The sequence below is a fragment of the Lissotriton vulgaris genome, chromosome 6 (genome assembly GCF_964263255.1).
Source record: "Lissotriton vulgaris chromosome 6, aLisVul1.2, whole genome shotgun sequence".
Lineage (NCBI taxonomy): Eukaryota > Metazoa > Chordata > Amphibia > Caudata > Salamandridae > Lissotriton > Lissotriton vulgaris.
In genome coordinates, this window is record NC_141694.1 from 326079397 (window position 1) to 326105564 (window position 26168).

The 26168-nt window shown below is 40.5% G+C and overlaps 1 protein-coding gene across 2 annotated transcripts in view; it reads right to left on the reverse strand.

The window, feature by feature from the left end:
* Positions 1-26168, reverse strand: part of TAF1B (TATA-box binding protein associated factor, RNA polymerase I subunit B) — a 909612-nt gene that overhangs the window by 647932 nt on the left and 235512 nt on the right. For both annotated transcript variants that reach the window (XM_086926356.1, XM_086926357.1), the window contains exon 6: positions 7311-7458. In XM_086926356.1, coding sequence (XP_086782482.1) covers positions 7311-7458 — 148 coding nt within the window. The remainder of the gene's footprint in view (positions 1-7310; positions 7459-26168) is intronic.

Here is a 26168-nt window from a genome sequence, read left to right on the forward strand (position 1 = left end):
ATACTCATCTGGCAAGTGTTGTAACAGGGTCTCAAGTGTATCATAATGAGCCCTGTCATATCTGGCTAAGAGTGCCTGTGTGTTGGAGATTCGCGAGACATTGGCCGCTTGAGCTGCCACCCTTTTCCCTGATGCTTCTAGCACTATAGATTCCTTGTCAGGGGGAGGAGCATCACCAGTGGTCTGCAAGTTCGCTCTTTTACGAGCATTTGAAACAACCAGAGAGTCCAATGGCAACTGTCTCCTGATATACGTAGGGTCCACAGGTGCTGGTTTGTATTTTCTTTCAATCCTGGGGTTTACCACTCTTGCCCTTGTGGTCTCCTTAAAGATGTCTCCAGCGTGTTTCAGGACACCTTTTAGCATGGGTAGAGTCTTGACAGTTCTCTCTGAGGTTGAGAAGGTGTCAAATAAAAAGTCCTCTTCAATAGGGTCAGCATGGAGCTGGACATCATGATTTTTTGCTGCCCTCTCAATAAGTGCGTTAAATGCAGCCGTGTCTTCTGTAGGTGAGGTTTTAACAGCATAGATATGACCGTCCGGGGCATTTTGTGGCTCCCCTGGGTCAACAGTGTCTGTCCAGGGTTCAGTGTGGTCTTCTGGATCAGTGTCTACAGGATAACTGTAATCCTCATTGTCACCATCCCCTGCATCCACATCTGAATGTGTGGGTGAAAAAGGAGCAGGTTCTTGTCCATATTGTTGTAGAGGTTCAAAAAGAAGGTGATGTTGCAGAATCTCTCTTTTTCTTTAATGGAATTTTATACGACTCCATAGGCTGTTCTGGGGCGATCTTTTGCTTGAAAATGGAAAGTCTACCAGTCTCAGCGTCGATGAATTGCCTCGACTGATCTTCCTGCAGAGGCTGTCGATGCTTGGTGGCCCCTTCAGTAGTTGTAGGCTTTGGCCCCATGGACACCTTCTTGGCCGCTTCAATGCCCATCTTAGGGGCGAACGCCTTAGGTGCCACTGGCGCCTTCAGTCAGATAGCAATAGCCTTCTCCTTAATGCGCTGCAGCGAGTCCAACACCTGCTTCGAAAAAGAGGCAGATGGTTGTGTTGACTCGACGGGGTCCTTAGAGCCACTGCTAGTTTTGGACTCGAGGTCTTTACTGACCTTTGCTCTGTCGAGTCGACGTTTAGGGTCAAGAACGTTCTGTGTTTCGAGTCCTTTGTTTGTGTCTACGGTCTTCGGCGCCGACTTCTTTGGGTCGATGTCCTTGACCTTCTTCTTCGGTGCCCCGGCTTTCGGCTCGACACTCTTTAGCGACCTCTCCGGGTCGATAACACTCTTTTGTTTCGTCAGAGCCAATGGTTCAGAAGCCTTCGATCCGACCAAAGTAATGTGTACTTTCGGTTTCGATTTCATTTCCGGTGCTTTCGGTGTTTTTGGTTTCGATTTTGATCGATCAACCGAAGGCTCTTTGGAATTGTCCGTAGCCGGGCCTTGAAGCGAGGCTGTGGAACTATGCGTTTGATCTTGGGTAAGGCCATGTGGAGATCCCTCGACTTGAGCCTTATAGAGTGTTCTAGTCTCGGCCCCCATACCAACGGTTGGGCCTAGCTCCTCGCTCGAGCTATCTTCTACGGCCCCAAGGGCCTCATCGTCGTCTCCTACCTCGTCGACGACGTCGTAATTTTCGACCATTTCCTCATCTGCATCGTAACTTGAGTCAATCTCTGCTGCAGGATCAGACAGGTTCCCCTGAACTTCCTGCTCGACTCCCTCATCTTCCTCGGCATCGAAGATGTTCACCGGGTCAGGTGCCGTCTACTAGGCTTCCTTCCGCGCCACGCGTCGAAGGCGAATTGTTTTCTTGGATCGGAACCGAGAACAAGCCATACAGCTGGCTTCATCGTGATCCGGAGACAGGAACTTGTTGCACACCGGGTGGACATCGATGGGAGGATACCTGGAGTTGCAAACGGGACATCTCTTGAACGGGCTCCGTTCCATAATGGATCGTCGATAAGGCCTCTGGCGTCGACCGGGCCTTTAGTGCTGAATAGCCACGCAGCTCTTCTTGACGCCCGGCTCGAGGATAGAGCTGGAACGAGTACTGGGCACCGATGGCAAAGACAATACCGACGATAACTAGAGGCCTTTTGGCCAAATATAAAGTCTTTTATCGATTCCGAACTTGAGTTAACAAATATACATCCGAACCCAATGGCGGAAAAAAACAATCTGAGGATGGAGAGGATGCCCATGCGCACTGTAGTCCAGGGGAGGAGCCACCTATCTCGTGATACTTCGAAGACTCTTCCAGGACAACAATGTGCAATCATCCGGACCCAACACTAGGCGGAGATCTATGCACAGATATGAATTCAGCTGCCCACATGCCTCGAACATTAGAGTACTAAAAGGGAGTCACGCAACAAAATCTACTTTTGACATCACAAGTAGTATACAATATGTGAACATACTTTGTTACATTTGGAAATCGGGTGCAGAAAACTTTCACACACTGTACAATATGTGATCACAACCTATGTGCATTTAGGAACCAATTTAATTTGTTTGCAGATCTGCCACACAGCATACATGCAGCAGTTGAAATATTCTATGGTTAAAAACAACTAACTATACTAAAGCCATTTGAGAGTTCATTGACTAAGTCGTCACACTCAGACTTTTGCTTGCTAAATGATTCTCCTGTCAAATTGTGGAATCCAAGAACCTAGCTCTCATCCTGGTTTGTTCATGCCATTTAGTTTACTGCCCCAGAACAAACCTTTCCTCCTGCGTCTTCATGCTTTCCATTTTCTCCTTAAAGCTTACCTTACTGTCCACGAGAATTCTCAAAACTGAAGAACCTCCAAAGATACTATTCAAAGTGCTCACTGAACTTCCACCATTTCATCATTTACCCACTATTACCTTGTAAGATTCTCTCCACTGGCAGAACGCTCAATTCTTCTGGGTTCCAGTTTTAATTCCCTTATAATCCCTGCTTTAGCATGCCTGTTTCATGAATTGTCTGGCCCCACTACAACACTTCCTGTCCTGATGAAGACCCCGTTTAAGGGCTCAAGTTAACCTCCCATGTAGAGGTCGAAACGTCGACGGCTCTACCAGTCTCGTCATCCGGCACTATCCATGACTACAAAATATTTATGATTGTGACAGTTGAATGACTTTTGTATTATTCCAATTGTAATGTTGGCTTGAATAAGTTACAGCCTTTCTCAATTAATAATGAATGTTTTGTCTTGAATACGAAACTAAGTTCTCTCTTTTGAACCCCCTACCCTCTTTCATTTCACACCTTACACTTATTCTCCCTTCCTGTGCATGGGGCTCTGATATTTTTATGTCTAAAGCTTGAATTGATTGATTAGCACATTGTGATTTAAAGACAGTGGTTGCTTTATTAAACGTGATGAATTTTGTATTTGAAAATGTTTGGAACAATGAATTGCGTACTTTTATGATACGCTGTCTCTCTGGGACCCCAATATATGTATTGCCTTCAACAACCAGTCACTGAGGTATGGGAAGACTCAGATACCCAACCTCTTCAGAAGGCCAACGACCACCACCATCACCGGAGGTGCACTGGTTAGGCAAAAATTGAAAGTATTTGTGGCCTACTTGAAACTGCAGGTGACATCTGTAGGACTGCAGGATGGGAATGTGGAAGTATGTGTCCTACCAATCAGGGACCACCATCCAGTCTACTGGATCTAGGGCAGACAAAACTTGGGTAAGAGTGAGCATTTTAAACGTGTCCTCCCAAAGGAACAAGTTCAGAGGCTAAAGATCTAAAATGGTACGTTGGTCTTCATCCTTTTCTGGCACAACAAAAATAAACGGAATAACAACCAGTGCCGATCACTGATGCCAGCACCCTCTCTATGGCTCCCTGTGCCAAGAGAGCTTGAACTCCTCCTCAAAGGATGGCTAAGTTGTCCACCAAGAAGTATTGTGGTGTGGGATGTATGTCAAGGGGGATGTGTCAGAAGGGAAGGAAATTACTGTTTTGCAAGACCTGGAGCACCCAATAGTCAGTTGTGATGATTTTGCTCCCAGGGAGGTAAAAGGTGATACAATCTCGGACTGGTGTGCTGCCGTGGGAGACTAAGTGGTTTTGCAGAGCTGCATGGGAGGTGTTGGGGGTTTGGATAGATAGTTGCCCCAGGGGTCTGGATGCTGGCGGACAGATCTCTGAACTCTGCTTCGAAAGGCTTAGGAGGACAGTTGCTGTTGAGGAAGTTTGATGGTGCATCTGCTGGTATCCCCTACCGAAGCCTTAAAAGGGGTGAAACTGCTGGACAAACTGCTGCACCAGTGGTGTCAGCCCGAGAGAGTTTGCCGTCACTTTGATGTCCGTAAAGTGACCTAGCGCTAGTCTGCTTTGTCTCCAAAGAGACGAGTTCCATCTAGTAGCATGTCCATTAGTGACTGTTGGACGACACTTGAAAATAGGGTGGAGCAAATCCAAACGTGGAGCTGAAGCACCACACTGCTCCTGACTGCTGTGCACAGATAGTGGGTAGTGTCCAGGCCTGACCTTATGGAGTATTCACCAAGTACTGGTCATCCTGTATGATTTGTTGGAGGTTGGGCTGAACATCACCTGTTACCATTAGCAAAATATCCACTACCATGTCCCATAACGCATGCAAGTATCTCCCCAGGAGACAGCTGTTGTTGATTCACCTTAAGGCACAGCTAGCTTAGGAGAACATTCCCTTCGCAAATATTTCAATGGGTTTCGACTTTCTATCAGTGGGTTTGTAGAGAACGCACTGAGGTACAACAGGGTGGTGGAGACCTGTACCATTAGGCTTTCTGGGGAGAGATGGGGAGGAGGAGGAAGGCTGGATTCCCTGAGGCAGGCCTGTGCTACCTTGCAATCTGTGTGTTCACTGGAGGGCAAGATCCTCGCTTCGCCCTGGTGTCCAACAGTATGTTTGTGAGAGCCTCGTTGAAGGGGAGGAGACGCTCAAGAGTAGTCTGTCCTGGGTTAACATATTTGTCTTGACTTCAGTGGGGAGAGGGTGAGTTCTAAAACCTCTGCTGCTTTATTCAGAATGGTGGTGATGGAGGCAGACTCTTCTGTAGCCACATTAGTTAAATAGTGACTGGAGACCAGTGTGAGGCGATGTATCCAAACCATAGGTTTTTGTGACCATGTAGGTTAATGACATCCTCATGATCATCTCATAACTTGTTGCAGAAGCAACTCTGGACCAGAGTGTTGATAGGAACGATGCACTGTCGATGGAAGCCACTCTGGGTTTACCTACGAGTCAGAAAGGACTATCTACTTCCCAACCAGCATTACTGGAGTCGGTGCTATCATTACTCTCTGAGTTGCAGCGCCAAAAGGAGTATCAACATCAATCCTGAAGCTGGGACTGACCTCGGAGTGGGACCCAGTGGCACCGCCAGGAGACCGACTGAAGGTCACCTTAAATCCGTAGGGTCTGAAGGCAAGCTAGAGGGTTCCAGTAGGATACCAAAGTTTCTGATTACAGCTCCTTGTATTCCTGTATCTGCTGCGCCATCATCATGGGGACAGCGAAGTCAGGTCGAATTGAGAGGAGGATAGGAACCGCTTACAGGGTGGGAGACAAAGTTTGGGGCCTGAAGGGAACACACAACTCCAAATGGTGAGATTGGCAAAAAGTCAAGAAGCCGTGTTTTGATTTCTTATTTTTATGGGATTTTTCAAACTCACCTGTACATCTTCGATGATGAACATTCACAAGATAGGCCATGGGAGGAGGAGCACATCCATACCCTCATCTGGGAGCTGGTCTCCTTCGATTTCCATAGATGTTCTGTGACATACAACTTGGCCATGACATCCAAGATGGCCTTTGGATTAATTCTGGCGTATTTGTCCCATGATGCCTAGTCAAGCTTGGAGCCCAAGCACCAGAGTCAGACCTTGTAAGGGTCAATCACGGACATCTGTTTCTGGCAGCCTTTGCACAGTTTGCACCCTGTGGTTTTCTGGAGAGGCCATACCCCTTACACACTGGAAATAAAATAGGGAGAAAAGTCTGTCAGGTATGACAGATTTGAGCGAACAAGCTCCAGATCAGTGTCAGAGACAGAAAGAAAAAAACTGATGTCAACACACGGAGGTGAAGCCGATATAGTGGTCCAATGTCACATCTGAGGTAGGACGGATCCAACAAGGAGCTGCACGGTGCTAGCTGCCAATGTGTGAGGAAGTTGCTATGATAATCTTCCATAGCCAGTCTGAGGCCTCTGGAAATTCACAATGTGAGAAACAGAGTTTAGAAGTAGCCATCAAAATAGTAGATTATAGCTCAGCGATACACGCTATGCATACCTTGCTCTGTTACCCTTACCTGGATGTAGTGCTGACCACTATGGGAAGGGTGGTGGGCATAGGCAGAAACTGTGCAACAAAAGCAGCACAATTGAAAAGGGGAAGGTGTATTACTGGACTCCACAGCGAAGGGATAGACATGATGTTCCAACACTTGGGCAATGAGCATACGATACGTAGAGCCTTCAATAATGATTAAAAGAAAGCCCAGGGAGTATTATCGCAATCTCTAGACCTCCCCATACATGCAAATGAGGACAAGATTAGTGAGTCTCCAGTAATCTCACTCTTTTTCCAAATTTTCATGGCGTGAGGTTATAAAGACTTGCCAATCCCTTGATAGCCTTTAACATGAGGGCTGAGGATGAGATCACAGAACAAGTAAAGAGAACAGAGTGGAGATCAGCAGACTCTCCTCCTGACTTTAGCTGTGAAACCCAGCTCCCGAGATACTATTAAAATTTGTGGTAAGGGGTCAGGCACTGTCCATACAAAAGAGGATGGGGTGGAGCGCAGATGTGCGCCATGAGATTTCACAGTACGAGGCATGATCTCACTTCATCATAATTCATTGACACCTCAATCAGTTAGAGCAATGCACAGCACTGCAGTAAGGACTGTTGGATGGAAGATATATTGGCTTAGGTCCATACTTGTGCCAGTCAATCTGTAGGGCAGAGTACCAACAACCTCGTGAAGCAGCCACCACTGTCCCTTTTTTAAAGGGCTAGTTCAAGCTCTGCACTCGTTAATGCCAGGACTCTCTTCATCGCAATGATCTGGGAGAAAGGCCAAGTTGCAACATGTTTAGCACCAAGCAGGTTAGAGTCTTGTGTGCACAATAACAGACCATTTGAGCTTATGATTTGCTTGTGTTCTTTTGTTTCAGCAGGATGTTTGTGAAAGCATGGAACTGTTTAAATAATTTGTAAGTTCATGACAACAGCAAGCATTTAGTTCGTATTTTAAAATGGAAGATCTTCAGCCTGCACTTACCAGTGGCACTTGTTTTGCTCCCAGACGAAAGATGTCCCAAGCTGCTATCAGAGGTAATCATTCCTTCATGTTCAGAGAAGGGCAAACCACCATGCAGAAGGTTCTCCAGTTCACTTTCCCATTCCGAACCACTAGTGCTGCTGTCAATCTAAAGTCAAAATATACAAACACATTTCTTGGGCTAGCTGTTTATACTGTTGGGTATCACATATGACAGCAAGTAACAGGTCTTCTCAAATAGGTGCAAATATTCTGGGGAAAAAAGAGTTTTAACACTGCTTTCTAAAACTTAGATTTTTACAAATCTACCGGATTTTCTGGAACAAGCTTTCCATTTGTCCAGTCTACTTTTGACCATGGATTGCTCTCCCTGCTTCCACCTATTCCTATCTCAGCAAATCTTGAGACATCAGGTTTAGATTTGGAACCAAAAGTAGCTCATGCAAATTGTGCTATACCAATGCCAATGTTCAGAGAATGAACACAGCAAGGAAGCTTGATCACCACAAGCTGAGTTTAAGGAGATTTAAGCTACCATTCTTTAAATACGTATGATAAAGTGAGATGTATCTATCCCTGCTTACACACCCTTATTGTGTGCGCAGGAACCCAAGGATTCAGGCTTGGTTTACTGTAAACTCAAAGTAACCTACTCTTGCACTCAATATTTTCAAAGAGTGCAGTTTAATCAACCTTCTGGTTCTACCAGGTAACTAGTATGGGAACAATGGAAGAAATAGTTCAATGGTACATGCAGACTTTAGCAGCCAGAGACAGATGTAGGAATCCCGGATTTACCACGACTTAATTGTGTTAGGCAGAGACCCAAGACTAATCCCTTAGCAGCACACACTATACAAACATGCCCCTAAGAAGGAAACCACAATGCAGTTATACTTTTTTCCCACACCTAAGCCTATAAGTGCCTAGTACATTTCAAGCAAAATGTTAAACATGCAAAGTGGAGGACTTTAGGTAAGATTAAAAGAGAACATTTAGGCCCTAATTCCAAGAGTTGTAGAGCTGGTTTGGCAATGTCCATTACAATGGGTTGGAATAGTTATCATGCTTAGTACATCCCTCTTTTTCAAGGTTAAGCAGCTGGAGTGGGACCCAACATGTGGAATCAGGTTTCTGCATGTTTTATCTTTTTACCAATCCTTTCCCAGGTTCTTTCTAATACAATCTGTGCAGGGAAAACTGCAAAGTTGTAAATACTTATAATTATGAACCTTATGTAAACGTACGTACGTACTTGGAATTGGGGCCTTGGTGATGTTGTGGCAGCATGAAGAATGGTTGTATTATATCTGTGACTATGATCTTTTTAATGGCAGCATTATACGAAAACCAGTCAGTCAGTCTGCTCTCCACAAGACTTCAACTGATATTGACTGCCATAATTCGCTATCCATTAGCCATTTGTCTTTCCCTAAGCTGGTCTTAAAACACAAGCCCTCCCTTATTACTGAGCTACACAGATAAAATTATGGAAGTTACCAATTCTCATGATGTCAGGCACTTGGGAACTGGAATCTCAAATTCAGTCAAGGTGGAAAAGCACATACCTTTGCAAAAAAGCAATGCAACAGTGGGAGAGCACATGAAGAATTCACAGGATCTTCGAGTGTGCACAGCGAGCATAATGGGTATAACTATTATGCTGTAATGAATCTCTCTTCTTACATCACTCTTTCTAGTCTCTTTCTTTTTTCTCTCTGTATGTCCTTCATTTTATTCTCTGAACACGTTCCTATCCAGTCTGTCTTTCTTTTTTTTTTCTCTCCATCTCCTTCCAGCTGTGGGTTATAGAAATCTATACCAGGTTTATGCCCTAGGCTGCTATCTGTTCCTCCCATGGGGAAACGTACAAAAGGCAACCCAGTGAAAGAGAATGTAATGCTGCAAATTACCAGAGACAAGTTAAAAATGAATACAACACGTGAATGCACATTCGCGCCCTTAATAGTCTGACTCTTTTTAGACGGGCCATCAAAACCCACTTGTTTTCCCCTGTTATCTGATTTCCCCTCTTTTCAGCTCTGATCTGTTGTGTTGTGTACATGATCTGGCGCCAGGACGCCCCTTTGCTGGGGCAGCTGTTGCGCCTAATAAATGTTATTAACATAACATAACATAACATGTTTGATTGAATTGTAATTTGATTGACTAAGTGTGGACACTCAAGAGTGATACTCAAGTAAATTAAGAGCCTGAAATGTTTACCCTGATGAACTTTTGAATTTGAATTTCAATTGGTGAGTTCTCTTGGCAGACTATTCTGCTGGTGAAGATACAATTGGATTTCCATGTCTTGAGGGTAGCACTTTGTAATCTTAGTTGTTTGTGTTAACACTGCGCTGGGTGAATACAATGTTTTACTTATAATAAGTGCTCTGACTAAGATAATCAAACAGCTATTCATAAAATACTTGATCCCTTATTAGGTTTATCTGTATTTGCAAACTTTGCCATCGGTAGATTCTGGGCTGGGTTAAAGGGAAGGGGGATCGGTTGATTCACAGACTGTAAGGTTTCACACCTTGATAACTAAGTCAATGACCGTACCTTTAAATTCTGGAGTCAGGCTGTCTGATCAGAGCAAATAAGAAAACCTAGAATGCCAATCCTCACTCCAAGCGGCAGGGGGGGTATATTGGTGGGGAATGACCAGGGTTTTCAACCTTCCAGAATCAAAATGTATAAACAGAAATACTCTACAATTAAATGTTTGCGGGGGTTTTAGGGGCTACATGTAAAATTGTACAGTGTGCCTTTTTATGGCCTCTTTGCTTCCGCGGGTATGTATAGTTGGAATGTTTACAACATTGGTCATTTCAAAATGTTAATAACAAAAAAGACATTTAGGAAAGCACAAAAATGTACAGAGATGATGGTTGACATATTTAATATTTTTTAATGATTTGATTCAAACTCTGAGTATCCATGTTCAGCCAACACGTATGACCTCTGATGGCATGCAGGCCTGGGGCAGATTCAAGGCTGCAGTTGTATATGATCTTAATAATGACTGGGATACATTTAATCAAACTGTAATCTTTTTAAACTTGAAATTTTAAACTTAAGTTAAAGCAATAAAAGCTATAAAACAATGAGCATAGTTCAAAGGCAAGAGGTTACGACAAAAAATAATGACAAAAGACAACTCTGATATTCCAAAAACAAAAAATGAATCTAAAGGAGCCTCTCCATCATGGGCATAATCTCCTGACAACCAATCTTAGAGTAGTTTGATATATGAAACCAGGTATTTCGTTGGTCTTTAAGAGTTTCTCACAATTCAGCCTGCACCAAAGGGGCCCTTTTACGTAGTGCAAGTATCTTACATCAAGGTTACATTCTGTTCAACTGTGCAACATGTATAAATGCTGCTAGAACCCAGTCTTGGACCCAGGGCTCGTCCTGCACGAAGAATGAAACTGCTGTAAAACAATTTGAAACATTGTTGGGTGGCCAGACCATCATTTTGATGATTTTAGTGACTACCGAGATTAATACAGAACTGCATTCCAGAATGAAATCTATGTAAATATGAAACAACATTACAGTTGTGGGGGGAGGGGGAGGTGCTACTATTTTGTTAACATTCTCAGGTGCTACGTTGCTAGCCACTAAATCGCCAGCTACAAATTAGCAGATGCACATTTTTAAGAGTCACAAATTTCGCAAAAGGAGAGCACTATCATTCCATAAACATTGCCTCTACTATGCGGTTGAAAACATTCCTCTTTCTAAAAGGCCAGGGTAAAATGTTTTCATTGATACTTTCCAACTCGTTCATTCTCTTTTTAAATAAAACTATACAGGCATTTCATTCACAAACACATCCCAATATTCCTTGAGGTCATTAAAAGCACAGAAATATTTTTGCCCACGAAATTCGTGAATTGTTTTTGACTGTGAGCAGTTTTTAATTTTAAAAGACATGTCTGGAAGGACATATTTTAGAACAAGGACTGGGGCTTAAGAAACATGTTATCACAACTGTACCCTCAGTTGAACAAACAGTGAGCAAATCTGAATGGGTCTGCTTGTGTGTCGAAGACTATTGCATAGAAATCGCACATCGTTCTGTTGAAATGTTTGAATCCCTCAAATCGAATTATTTCCGAATGCCATTGTGATATGTTTGGAAGACATCTGATGTTCAATTCTGATAGAGATAACATTTTAGGAACATCAATTGCTTTAATAGGAGGAAATTAATGCATTGTTTTTCATTTTATTTCTGTGACTGAGGAAAAAGGTTATTTGGGGTTGGGGGATGTGAAAGGGAAGTTTTGTATTTGATTGTACTAAACGTTTTACTTTGAGGAGAGAGGACATGTTTCAGTTGCAAGGCAAAAGGAAAGACACCTTCTTTGTGATAGCAATGTCTTATGATATTTGGTGTTTACACAAAATATTAAGCTTTAAAAAATCTGATACCAGATTATGTTGCACGAATATCATGATGTCGAAAATACTTTTAGAGTTTAAAACGTTACGTTCTTACTAAACATCTCACCTAACCTTAATGTCACTTTTTTCAGTGAATTAATCAATCAGCATTTGTAGAGATCTGCACTGGGGGTATCTGGGCAATAGGGAGCGAGCTCTCCGTCGAAAAGACAGGTCTTGTGGAAACAGAGGGAAGAAACGAGCAGAAAAAGGCAAAACAGTGTGCAGAAAAAGCTTAACAGAGGATGGAAAAAAGCAGAAAAAGCAAAACGGAGCAGAAGAGGGCAAAACAGAGGACAGATAAACGAGCAGAAAAGGGAAAACAGGGCAGAAAAACTAGCAGAAAAGGCAAAACAGAGGGCAGAAAAATTAGCAGAAAAGGCAAAACAGGGAAGAGGAGGGTAAAAGAGGGCAGAAAACGAGCAGAAAAGGCAAAACAGAGCAAGGACCAAGCAGGAGGCACCAAAAGAGGGCAGCAGGTAAACATGCTGCAGAGGGTAGGGGACTGCAGGCAAGCTGAACAGGAGAACTGTCCCAGGGAGAGCTGGCACGCGGACTTGCTCCAGGGTTCTAGGATTATTTTAACAAAGTAATATTTTATTACCATATGTAAAGCACCCCGGCAGGCAGCCAACCACACGCTGTGCATAGTGGGTTGCCCAAGGGGCCTGATCTTTGGCCAGGCCCTGCCATCACCACCCCCACCATCCACCCTCAGGTAGCCAAACTCCTTCCTCATCCCTCCACAGCCAACACCCTCCAAAGCAAATATATCCTTTCTTCAAACATTACCAATAATTGTAATCAAATGTATACTTAAATTATGCACAGTGAAAATAAATGGTAGGATGTTTTTTTTCTATAAGAAAAAAAATAAAACAAACATTTCTGAGGCTACCTTTTAACATTTTACACCATCAAAAATGCAATCATAAAAATACCCACATAAAGGCCTTGTATTTTATCGGATACATCTTCAGGCCACATAAGATGCAACTGGCCCCCCTGTGGCATTGCAATACTAGCTGTAGACCAGGCACTCCAGCCTGGGAAATGATTTTTAATAAATATGGGAAGTTCTCCAGGGGTCATGGTTTTGATTACCCAGGAGACTTATGTTTTTTTTTCCTAGTGTTGTTGGGGGCTGCAGTACTCCCTGCAGCCCCCCACAAAACATGAACAAAATATTTTTGGGTGATGTCCATGCACCTTCTACAGATATCACCAGAACCAAAATATATGTAAATAGGCCTCCCACTCCTTGAAGGAGCCGTGAATAATAAATGAGAATACCATGAAGCATCAGTAATGCCATCACGCCAACAAGTTCCTTAATTGAAGCAAGCGGCTGAATGGATTTCCACGAAACTTGGCAAAATTGTAGGGACTGTTAGCCCGATGTGCCTTTGCTAGGTCTCAATATATGTGCTTCAGTGGATTTTGAGAAATTAACGTTTAAATCAAGATATATATCTGTAACAGCGCTCCGGGCAGCGATCCCGTTCGCGTACTTTTCGCGTTTCGGAACTTTGCGCACGGAAAGCTGATTGGCTTTTCGGTGTCTGTCAACATTCTAAACAGTCCGGTGCGGCCGCCATCTTGTCTCTCGGTAGGATCGAGAGACAAGAGGAGGCCAAAACAAAGGGGGAAATTTCGATAAGGGGGCATAGTAGATCCTCCCTGACCCCCTAGGTTTTATGTGGAGGTTGTAAAAGGTCCCTGCAGGGCAAAAAAAAAAAATTATTTATGCGTGGTGAGCGCCTAGTACGCGAACCGGGAAGCGTTCTGGGCAGCGTACTATAAGGATAAAAGAATGATAGACTTTTCTAATACTGTATGTTAATTATTTGTTGTTTTTGTTGGGTTTTTTTGTTTTCTTTATTTTTAATTTTTTTTTATTATGATTGTGTTTCATACTTTATTAAACTTTCTAACATTTCATTGTCAGAAATGTCAAAATTGAATATAGGGTGTAATTTTTTTTCATTTTGAAGCAGGTTGTCCACTGCTTCAACACATTGTAGAAGTTCGTGGTCTCTACTTTCATCCATAAAGTCATCAATTTTGTCTTGGCTGCTCTCCTTCAGTTCAATTGAAAATGTAACTTGTTGTTCGCCTTCCATTTTGCCTGAAATTTTGAATAAAAAAATATATATTAGTAGAGATTGGGCACTGTTGGGATTAATTTTAGATAGGCAGTTTTTATCAGTGAATTTTTCTTTTGGCAGTGTCTAGTATCAGAGTGGAAATATGACTATAAAAAAGTGTATGTAATTTAACGAAGAGAAGCCTAACTCCATTCATAACTATAACAGAGAAGTCTATCTAAATCCATAACTACTACAGAGGGATAGTGTATATGTATCAGAAAAAGTCTACCATATCAAGTTATAGTGCACAATATACTTCATTTTTAAAAATAACAACTTACCTTCAGAAACAAGTTGAAGTCTTAGGTAAGTATTGAAATGTGATGTACAACAAGAAGTAGTAGTCAAAATGGCTGTGTTTTCTTCTCTTCCTTTATATATATTCAGGTATATAACCAATCAAATATCAGGTAATAAAAGTAGAAAATGAAAGTAACATTTTCATTGGTTGTCAATTCCAACACTACAGATGTGTTTTGTGAAGTAATTTACCTCAAGGTATTTAGAGAGGTCTACAGGCTTAATGGCTAAATGGAATTTCAATCAAATTTGTGAAAATGAAAGGGATTGTTATGTAGTATAAGCTAATCTATATTTGGTGAGAGTGTCTCCAGTCCTTTTTCTGTGAATTACTTTCCCACCTTTTTTTTGGACCGCTTCCCGGGAAGCAGTTTAGTCCGCGAACTAGAAGCGTAACGGGAGTCCACCATTTTGTGTTTCGGTCGAATTAACATATAAAATGGAGGTTAAATAATGTTCAAAAAGGGTAGAAGGGGACACGGTACAAGTATTTTGACCCCCCAGGTTTTCTGAGGGTGGCTGAGGAGGACCATATGTGCGGAGAAAAAACATTTTTTAAATAATTTTGGGCGGTTAGCTTCCAGTTCGCGTACCGGGTAGCGCTCTTTGAGCGTAGTTTGTTGAAAATTACAGAAATAAGTTAGAGAAAAGTATTAATTGTGAGTGATCAGATGAAGGGTAGCTCTGAGAAGAGCTTTTGGGTTTATGGTACATTTAGGTACTTATAAGTAGGTACCAATGCACAGTCTTAAATTCAGAATGAAAATTCTGTTGCCCTCATCTGAGAAGTGAACTCCATCTCCTCTGTAGATATCTTGCATGTAGTAACGCAAGTTATTATTGTACAGGGAGCCCATTCCATGGTCTCTCATGAAAGCTGAAACAGATTTGTTTACATGCTTCCTCGCTTTCTCAATTTGTGGACCAAATTGGTTGGACCACCTCCATTTCTGTCTTTGGCATATATTGGAATATACCAAGGCAGTTTGAGGAAAAAGTGCCATTAATTGCTCAAAGGTGTCCTTTAAAAGCATTTCCAGACCTACTCCTGTTAAAGTGCCCAAATCATTACCTCCACAATGCACTATTAACAGGTCAGGTTTTGGCAAATGCATAAAGGTTTTCACCAATGGTATCAATTGGTGACATTTTAATCCTCTTTGGCCCAACCATTTAATTTCCACATCTTGTAAATTGAGGTTGTGTAAATTTCTGTTGTCAGCATACCTTTGAGCCCAGTGGATGGAACTATGTCCAACAATCCAGACGTTAAACATGGTGGGAGAAGGTTGGGCTGCAGTCAGTTGAAGTGTGGTAATGAAAGGGCAGTTGAAACAGTAGGAGTTTGTAAAGAAAAAAAACTGTGGATTTCCAATGCTAATGATTCATTAGCAGTGATTGGTGCATTTCCATTTCTGAAAACAGAAAGTTAGGGTGCATGGATGTGTTCTTGAAAGATGTAATTTCAATGGTCAAGGAAGAAACATTTAATGAAAGATTGCACTGGATACGCAGGTGCACTGAGAGTTCAGAGTTCAATTGAAACATTGTTGTGTGAATTTGCAAACATGAGAGGTCTTCCAGGAGGTGGTTGCTATGGAAAAAAGGCAGAGAGGGCAGAGGGGGGAAGGGTTTTGATTTGAAAAAAGTGAGGGAAGAGTTATGATTGGCTAATATGAGAGATATGTGAAATGAATATCTGTATTTCTGTGCTTTCAATAGCTGCAGCCTCTGGAGTGCATCCTTTTTCTTCTGCTGAAGACAATTTGGTGTATTTCTGAGATTGTTTTTAAAATCCAAAAAGTATTTGCTAAGGTGAGAAAAGATTTATTTATTTTAGATAGAGAATAGAATGATTTAAGGAGAAAATGATGAAGAAAGCTGTGTTTTAAAACTGTGGCTTTGTCTGTAGCGATATAGAAATAGATTTTGTTACTTTGAGAAATTGTATTTGCATATTCGGTGTAGGATTCTGGCATGCAGTAACTCAAGTTATTGTTGTATATGAAGCGCATTCCATGGTCTCTTATGTAAGCTGAAACAGATATGTTGTTTTTAAAAACCATTTTTGAAATCAATTACATTTCTGGATATGTACTGTTAGAGCTTCATAGGTTGTTTTGGGTCATATTTATAAGGCATTTGAGTGTCTTTGATGTTATTTTTTCATTTTTAAATGGAAAGCATTCCTCATGGGGCAAGTGTCTTGTAAATACGCTCTCACCTGCGCTTGGCAAATTTAGATTTTGATTATGGGAGTTACATAGCCATGTTAATAATGTCGGAAAAATGGTGCTAGGGCATTCTAGAAAACGCTTTTGTGTGTCTCAAGGACATTTTCAGTCATTTCCTCTTGAATGCAGGTATACAATTGATTTATATGCTGTGTTTAAAAACGATTCTTTTCTATGATGTTATTTTTTCTCTTTTAAATGGAAAGCGTTCCTCATGGGGCCCTGAGCAGTTCTTAGTCATGTTATCCAATGGGAGGTGGATAACATGGCTAAGAGCATTTGCTGAATAATGCATGAATATCGTTGACTTTTCAGCGTTATTCATGCATTGCGGCCGTTTTTTTTCGCATTTGCGAGCAGTTCTTAGCCATGTTATCCAATCGGAGGTGGATAACATGGCTAAGAGCATTTGCAGGATAATGCATGAATATCGCTGACTTTTCAGCGTGATATTCATGCATTGCTGCCGCTTTTTATCGCTAAGGAGAAAATGATGAAGAAAGCTGTGTTTTTAAACTGTGGCTTTGTCTGTAGTGATATAGAAATAGATTTTGTTACTTTGCGAAATTGTAATTGCATATTCGGTGTAGCATTCTGGCATGCAGTAACACAAGTGTGCTTGGCAAATTTAAATTTTGATTATGGGAGTTACATAGCCATGTTAATAATGTCCAAACAATGGTGCTGAGCAGTTTTTAGCCATGTTATCCAACATGGGCTTCAATTGGATTTTCACAGAGCATATTATGAAGCCCATTATCGCCGCTTTATCAGCCGTTTTCGGCCGATAATGCGACGATAATTTTAGTGTTCAGGTTTGATAATATTTCCCTACATTCGCAGGGCTAGGTGATAGGCTGAGACCACCCTGGCATGTAAAATGGTTGCCGTGCACGACAAAATTGTGGCATTGTAAAAAAGGCAAGTTGGCGCAGACATTGTGTCTCAATAAGGATTCATTTATAACAATGTGGCATTTTATCAAGCCTGTGCGCTAAAATTATCGCCGCTTTATCGTCCGAAAACGGCCGATAAAGCGGCGATAATGGGCTTGATAATATGCTCTATGGATTTCCAATCGAAGCACATGCTAGATGTGAAGACATCTAAAATGGGCTTCGATTGGAATTCCACAGAGCATATTATCAAGCCCATTATCGCCGCTTTATCGGCGATAATTTTAGCGCACAGGCTTGATAATATGCCCCAAAATATTTTATCGCACTGAGAAATTGGTGGTCAACACTTCCTGATTTCCTTCGAATCGAACGTTAACAGACGTCACGCAGCAAAAAAAAAAAAAAAGCTCACGCACAGCCGCTGGAACACATGTATCAACATATATGAGACTCCTCAGCCACCCTCAGAAAATATAAGGGATTAGGATACGTCTCCCGCACCTCCTTATTCCTAGTAATTTAATTAAAACGAAGCACAAAATGGCGTATTCTCGTGCAGTTTGCGGCCCAGTTCGGTGTTTGGGAAGCGGTTCTATCGTGAAAAATATATTTTTTTTATTTTCCCCAGGGGACCCTTTAAAAATCCCAACAACATTCCTAGGGGGTCAACAGGGGTATACTTTGCCCCCTTTCATTACATTTCCCCTTCGTTTTTCACCTCTTCTTCTCTCTCGATCTTACCGAGAGATAAGATGGCGGCCGCTCCGGACTGTTCAGAATGTTGACAGACACCGGGGACCCAAGCAGCTTCGCATTGCAAAGTTCCGTTTCGCAGGTGGGAGCGTATTTACAAGAAACTTGCACCATGAAGAACGCTTTCCATTTAAAAAAGAAAAATAACATCATACACAGTCATATGCCTTATAAATATGACCAAAAACAACCTAAGAAGTTTTAGCAGTACATATCCAGAAATGTAATTGATTTCAAATAATGACTTACTTCATTGGTAGGCCTTCACATGTATTATTTCCTTTGTTTTCTTAAGTGAAAATCTTATCTGCAACCATGTGTTGGCCTTACCTCAAATAAACAAAACAGGCGATGGACTGAATGAGGATCAATGATACACTTTCACCCCAGTCAAAAGATCTGGGCCTAAATAAACCTGTAGATAGGCCACACTTTATCGTTATTCTGAATTAATCATTTAAAATATTAGGGAGAGATTTATGACTGTTGTATGCCTGTTTTGTAGCACTGTTTGTCATTTTTGTGATGCAGTGCTGGTGCAAAAGATTTGCTATGTTAAATAATAAGTAGGGCATTAAGTTTTTGATGACTGTTATTCATTTACTGTTTGGTAATAGTGGTTATTAACATTTTTTATTATATTTTTCAACAGATTCAACTGCAGATTCTTTCATAATTTGGAAAATGCCTACAAAAAATAGAATTAGAAAGGCTCGAAAACGTCAAAGACAGCACGGTGATGTTTTATTGCAGCAGTCCTCTTCCCTAAATACTTATCAAAACACCAAGAAAGCTCCGGGTAAGAGCACAAAATCTTTCTTAAAAAATATTTGTAGTAAAAAAAGTATTTATCGCCAAAATGTTTCAGTTCAGAAAAAGAAGAGTCATTTAAATGGAAAGGAAAGACCCATGAAAAATGTTACTGGTAGAGGAAGAGATAACTCTGTGCATGATAGTAGAAGGAAAGAACAGTTTAGGGATATTCGAAAACGAATGTTCCGTAATAGGATAATAGTTAATTTAATAAAAAATATTAAGAAATGCAAACAGAAAGCGGCATTTTATAAGAAGAAGAAAAATGTCGAGAAAATTATTGATCATGCTTTTGAAATTAAGCGAAAGTTGTTTATTTTGGTAATCAATAGAATTAGGAAACTAAGCAAGGTAATTTCTGATTTTAAAACAAACAGTAGATGGAAGAGAGTAGTAAATCGTAGCAACTTTTGTGAAGTTTTTTCCGGAGAATGGATGCATAGTTCAAGTTCTGAGGCATTTTTTAATGAGGAGAGTTATTTTCAGGATAATGATTTGGTGCATGCAGTTGACACCAGTGGTCGAGCTTATGAAGTGAAGGATGGTTGTCCAGTTGAAAAAGAAAAACTTGTGACAACAGAGACAGAAGAGGCGCTAAGTGATGAGGTTTTAGGAAGACGTCCTAAGGCTCCTGTGTACATTTGGAAGTGTAGTTCTATTTGCAGTGTGCGACAGGTTTCCATCAATTTGCTTTGTGATTTTATACGGACATTTAATAAGAAAAGTTTGAAGCAGAAAATGAAATTGTTGCAAGATTTAGATCCTTGCAGAGTGAGACAAATGACAGGTTTGCGTGGTCATTCACTGGCTTGTCTTTCCAGGAGAGTATGCCAGAGTGTTTTTCATCATTTCAGGATGCTAGCAGTGCATCATAATAAAGTGAGAAAATTAGTGAGAATGTTGTAGTATGCAAAGAGTCCAGCAATTATGCTTAAACAATTATGTGCTGCTCTTTTGCATGGTTCTGAAATAGATGTGAAGAATATTTGTGAAGAAATTGAGTTTTGTTACTTTAGTAGTAAAGATGAGAATGTTCAAATTGACCCTGAAGTAGAGAGTAATGTGGAAGATAATGTACAGGTTTACAGTACAGATAATTTTCAGAAGGAAATTGCCACGTTTCAGATGAAATCAAGTGAGAGGCCTAATTTCACTTGTGTTTGTTGTCGACGCACTTATTATAAGAATCAGACTAAGGTAGTGGATTTATATGCAAAAAGTGAAAGGGAAAATAATAGTGAATGGAAGGATTTTGCCACATACTTGATGGTAGAAAATTATTTTGATTTGGGATCGGATCAACGTGTGTGTACTTATTGTTGTAATAAATTAAACCAAAATCAGATGCCTGCTAGGGCAGTTCATAATAATCTTGAATTGGTTGAGATTCCTTCTGAATTGAAGGATTTAAATACTTATGAATCTATTTTGATTCAAAGTATCCATCCCTTTCAGGCTATTGTAAGAATGGAGCCAAAGACAGGGAAGTTGCCTCCAGCAGATTTACAGAGAGGATTAAAGGGAAGAGTTGTTTATTTGCCTTTAGATTTGAATAAAAACATTAACACAATTGGAGTAGAAGAAGTGGAAGAGGAACCTCTGGTTATCTTGGTTAATGGGGTTCCGACAAAGAATAAGAAAATATGGCAAGATTTAGTGGATGTTAGGAAAGTCAAAAAGGCAACAGTGTATTTGAAGAAAAATAATAAGTATTATAAGAATGTGTATGTTGCAGAAGAGGAAGTAAGTGATGAAGAGGATAGCGATTTGTGTGCTGGCCAAATTGAGAAAGTAGAGGCCTCTAAAAGTGAAGAAATATATGAACATTATAGTGTTCATCCTTTGCATTCCAAGGAAGTCATGGGGAATGCTATTGAGTTGTTTCAAATGAAACAAGCCAAAGGGAGTCCCATTAGTGTTTGGGAGGAAAGTTTGGAAGCTCGGTGTTTCCCACAGCTATTTCCCACAGGTCGAGGAGGAAGATATGATGAGCGATCTCATCAAATTCCTGCGTCTGAATACCGGACTTTACGATTGTATGGAGAAGATCCTAGGTTTCGTCAATGCATTCCCTATTTGTTTCATCTCCTGTTTGAAAGCGATCTGTCTGGACTGTCATATGCAGTGAACCACATCTTAAAAAGTGGTATACAGATGCGAAATATCTCGGCAAGAGACTTTATGCATAAAGTCAATGTCCAAGATAGTATTTTGGATTCTCACTTAATTAATCTCATGGCGTGTCAGCGTGGTACTAATGAGTACTGGTATCGTCGTCATGGTGATTTAAAATGTATGCTGAGGAATTTAGGAACTCCGACATGGTTCCTCACTCTGAGCTGTGCCGAGTATGGCTGGGAAGACTTACTTGAATTTCTACGAGAAGCAAATGGAAATATTGAAAACATTGAATTCAAGACACCTGGAGAACTGTGTTCTTTGGATCCTGTGAATGTATGCAGGTACTTCAATCATAAATTTGAAGCTATGATGTCTTTCATCACAAATAAGAAGAATACACCTCTTGGAGAGGTGTTGGATTTCTTCTGGAGAAAGGAGTACCAAGCAAGAGGTGCTCCTCATATACATATGTTGTTGTGGATCAAGGATGCACCTAAATTTGGAACAGATCCCGATCACTTAGTGATGAATTTCATAGAACAGTATTCTACGTGTGCTGTTCCAAACGCAACGGAGAAGAAAAGCCTAAGAGAACAAGTTCTACGTTTCCAAAGCCATCGTTGTGGAAAGTACTGTCGTCGTAAATTCAGAAACAAGGACAAGTTCTACACCAAATGTCGTTTCAACTTTCCACGACCGGTGATTTCTAAAGGAAAAGTGAACAGTTTGATGTCTTCACTACGACATAATGTGACAAGGAAATCACCCAAAAATACATACAATTTGAAAAGGAACGAAGAGTCCAAGTACATCAACGACTACAACCCAGTGATTTTGTCCATGTGGAATGCTAACATGGATATACAGTTTGTGGGTGACAACTGTATGGCTGTGGCTCGGTATGTGACATCTTACATCACCAAAAAAGAAAAGACAGAACTGAAGGATATGTGGGAGGACATTTCCCATGAAAAGAGCCTCAGCAAGAAGTTGTACAGTTTCAGTCTGAAGATGTTGTCGCATCGAGAAATCGGAGCTTACGAATGTTCAGATCGATTGTCTTCAGCAAGTCTCTATGCCAAATCTAGGAGTATCGTTTGGGCGAGTCTTGGTCTTGCTGCAACGCGAAATCGAGTTCTAAAACCTGTCCGGGAAATTGAGTATTTGGCGGAAAAGGAGCCAAACAGTACCGACATTTTGAAGACCAACATGTTGGATACATATTATCCAAATCGAAGCAGTCACCTTGAGAATGTTTGTCTATATGAGGTTCTCCAAAATTATATATTCAAGAGGAACATCAAAGAAAATATTGAGAAAGGAGTGTATGCTGTAATTGGAAGTGAGGGATGCCTGGTCAAGCAAAGAAAATGCCAATTAGTAAACCATCGAAAATTGAGTGGTGAATCTCCAGAAAAAAAGGAGTTTTTCTATTTAGCACTTTTGCAACTTTTCAAGCCTTGGCGTGCAGAAGAGGAACTGCTTGGAGATTTCCTCTGTTACGAAGACTCTTTTAATGCAGCCAAGGAGTCCATAGAAGGTCCTGCTTTTCCTAAATATCAAGAAATGCTAACTTTGGAAATTGAGCAGGAAGCAACGATTGCAGCTGAGATTGCCAGAGACAGTTCTCAGGAGAGTCAGAGTTCTGTTTCATTGAGTCAAGATCCACTTGGAGGACCTATTATCGAAAATGAAGCTGCCACTGCTATGAATGAAGTGGAAAGAGCCATGGCACATGCTCAGGAGGATTCAGTTAACTTAGAAGACTTGGAAAAACAACTCAATGTTGAGCAGAGGAAAATATATGATGAAGTTACCAAGGAAATTGAGCACGGATTAAGTCATGAGAAGAACGAGTGCTCATGTACATCGTTGAAGCCTGTCCGACTGTACGTGAGTGGAGAAGCGGGAACTGGAAAAAGTTTCCTCATTAAAGCAATTTCTTGTTATTTGCAGGAAAGGACTGAGTCATCGCTGTCTTGTGTTGTCACCGCTCCTACTGGACTGGCAGCACATAACATTAAAGGTATTACTTTGCATCGTCTACTGATGCTGCCGGTGGAGCATGACAACAAATTACAATACAACAAGTTATCTGGGGATGCTTGCTGTGAAGTTTCAAGAGTCTTGAGGAAAATGAAACTACTTATCATTGACGAAGTAAGCATGGTTTCCAATGTCATACTTGCCTTTGTGCATTTGAGAATGCAAGAAGTACTTAAAACTGAATATGATGTGTTATTTGGTGGCAAACACATAATTGTTTTCGGAGATCTTCTGCAGCGGACACCAGTAAAAGGTCAACCTGTGTTCAAAATACTCACGCATGAAGATACCAGGAAGTGCCTAGGGAGCATTGGCAACGTCAATATATGGTTAAACTTCAATTATGCTGAACTGCATGAAAATATGCGTCAGGCAAAGGATGAAGATTACAAGAATATTCTACAAGATATTAGAATTGGAAAAGTGACCGAGCATGGGAAAGAAGCTTTAAATGCACGATTACTGTCAAATTTATATCCCAAACAAGAGATTGTGCCTGAGAATATTTTTCAGAAAATTACTGAGAAGAAATCCGGGATATGTCTCATGCCAACTCTTGCAGAATGTGCCATCTTCAACAACAAAATGTTGAATTTAGAAAAGCAAGAGATTCTGAAACTTGAAGCTATCGACAAATTAGAGCATATGGGATCAACAATTATTTTGTCAGACAATTTGAAATCAAAATTGGATTCATTAGAGAAGACTATATCTAAAACAGCGGGTTTTGAAAAGACTTTGAATGTGTGTTTAAATTGCCGAATCATTTTGAGAAGGAATTTACATGTAGAAAGAGGTCTGGTAAATGGATCAATGGGTAATGTTGTTGATTTTGAGAAATACAGAAATAGAGATGGAATAGAATTTTTAAGAATTAAATTTGATGGCATTGAGGAAGTACAGCAAATTGGTCGTTGTTCTGCTAGGTTTTTGCTTGTTAAAGACTTATATGTTCGCCGTAAACAGTTTCCTGTTTGCTTGGCATATGCGGTGACAATCCATAAATCGCAAGGTTTAAGTGTAGACTGTGCATTGGTGAATATTGGCAGTTCTGTGTTCAAGGAGGGTATGGCATATGTGGCATTGTCACGAGTTAGAACTTTATCGGGATTGTACTTGATTGACTGTGATGTCACAAACATTTGTGCGGATCTAGATTGTGTTAAGGAATACAATAGGTTAAGAAGAGAGTATGCGCCACATTTGCCTCAATATCCTTTGTTTGAGAAACGTGTGGTAGGCCAGAAACGTAGAAATATCAGTAATAGTAGGGAGGTTGTTGCAAAAAGACTAAAAGTCAATGAACCGAAAATTGTTAGCAGAAAGAAAGTGGATTCTGTTGAAGATGTTGTCGGTTTTCAATTTGAAAACAGTTCTGGTGTCAACTGCTATGCAAATGTAGTGGTTAATGTTCTCTTTTCACTAGAGAGTTTAAAAGAACAGATTCTGTTGAATTCTGAACAAATTTTATGCTGTTTGTTGAATTCTGTTTTCGAGAAATGTAGCACTGATCGAACAAAAGTAGAAAGTGTGTCTGAAGTTCGTTATCTGTTAGATGAATGTTCAGGTCAAACAGACTTCTCTGAAAATAATCAGCAAGATTGTCAGGAGTTTTCAATGTATATGCTTGATGTATTGCAAGATGAGGGTGTAGATGTAGATCACCTGTTTGGGCTTTCTTATCAATGGCAGCATGACTGCGAGAACTGTATGGTATCAAGTACTACTAGTGTAGACTCAGAAAGATTTATATATTTAACTTTGCCAGACAGTAAATCAGAGTCCTTTAATAAGCTAGTAAATGCAGCGGATCACAACATGGAGTGTAGCCAATGTAAATGTGATATGAGGTCAACATTATTTATACGTAGATATGGCCAGTATGTCATTTTAATGATCCAACGATGTAGGCCTGATGGATCAAAATTGTCAACTTTAATAAAAAAATTTGTGGCTTCTCAGCTGTCAATATCAGGGAGGACTTTTGTAACTGTAGCAATTATCTATCACGATGGTCCATCAACAACATCAGGACATTATACAGCTTACTTAAAGTCTCGAAACGGCTGGTCATTCTGCAATGATTCCGTTGTAACTTTCAAAAAAAAATTGCCGTTTGACCTTAAAAATTCATACCTGGTGTTTTTAAAACCAAAATTTTAAGTAGAGGGAATGTAAGTCTGCAATGCTGTCTAGATTAAAAATCCAACTATATAAACCTGATGCAAGTAAGTCTGCTTCATAGTAAGCAGTATCAGTGTCATAGGAAAAGGAGAACATGAGTGACAAAGAAGAGTAAGATATTAGTAGTCCAGGAGTGTGAAAATAATCTCAAATATTTTCTTTTTGAAAGTTGCGAAAATAGAAAATGTCGGGATTTGATTGGAAGAATTACAAGACTTGCGAATCGCGGCAACATGATTTGGCCTAGTGGAAACATGTGATAGAATGAGAGAAGTCTTTTTTTCTATGTAACATATTTTACGTATCGATGGAGGTTTTCTTTCAGAAAGTGGCGGGCTGAAAATATTTATAGCACAACAGAGTGGATGCTGTTCATAGGAGATCCTTCGACGTCATTGAAAGTAAGTTAATTTTAAGGAGTTTTGAAATCAGATTTCTTAGGTTGTATGGGTTTTTTAAACACAGTCATTTTGATTGTGTTTTTTTTTCCCCGCTGTTACATGATGAATATCTTCAAGTCACTGATTTAAGTGAAATTTGATACATTCTGAGAACAGCAAAAATAAACCATTTAACATGTATAATTAATGTTATGCTTTTTGTACTTATGATATACATTTAGAAATGTGAGGTAGATATGGAGAAGCTGAGTCTTCTGTAAGTGTCAATTTTAATGCTTACAGTGCTGTACTTCTGGGTACTGTTTTTTTTTTTAAAAAAGAAATAGGCCTCACCTCAAAGAAAGCTCTTGAAAGCACACATCTTATTTGCATCCTAAAACAATCATTTTAAATGTTAGACACAATTTTATGATGGTTTTACATCTCCTTTGCGCTGTTATTGCATCACTATTGTGAGACATAAACAATGCAAAAGAAGCATCATATTTCAAAATAG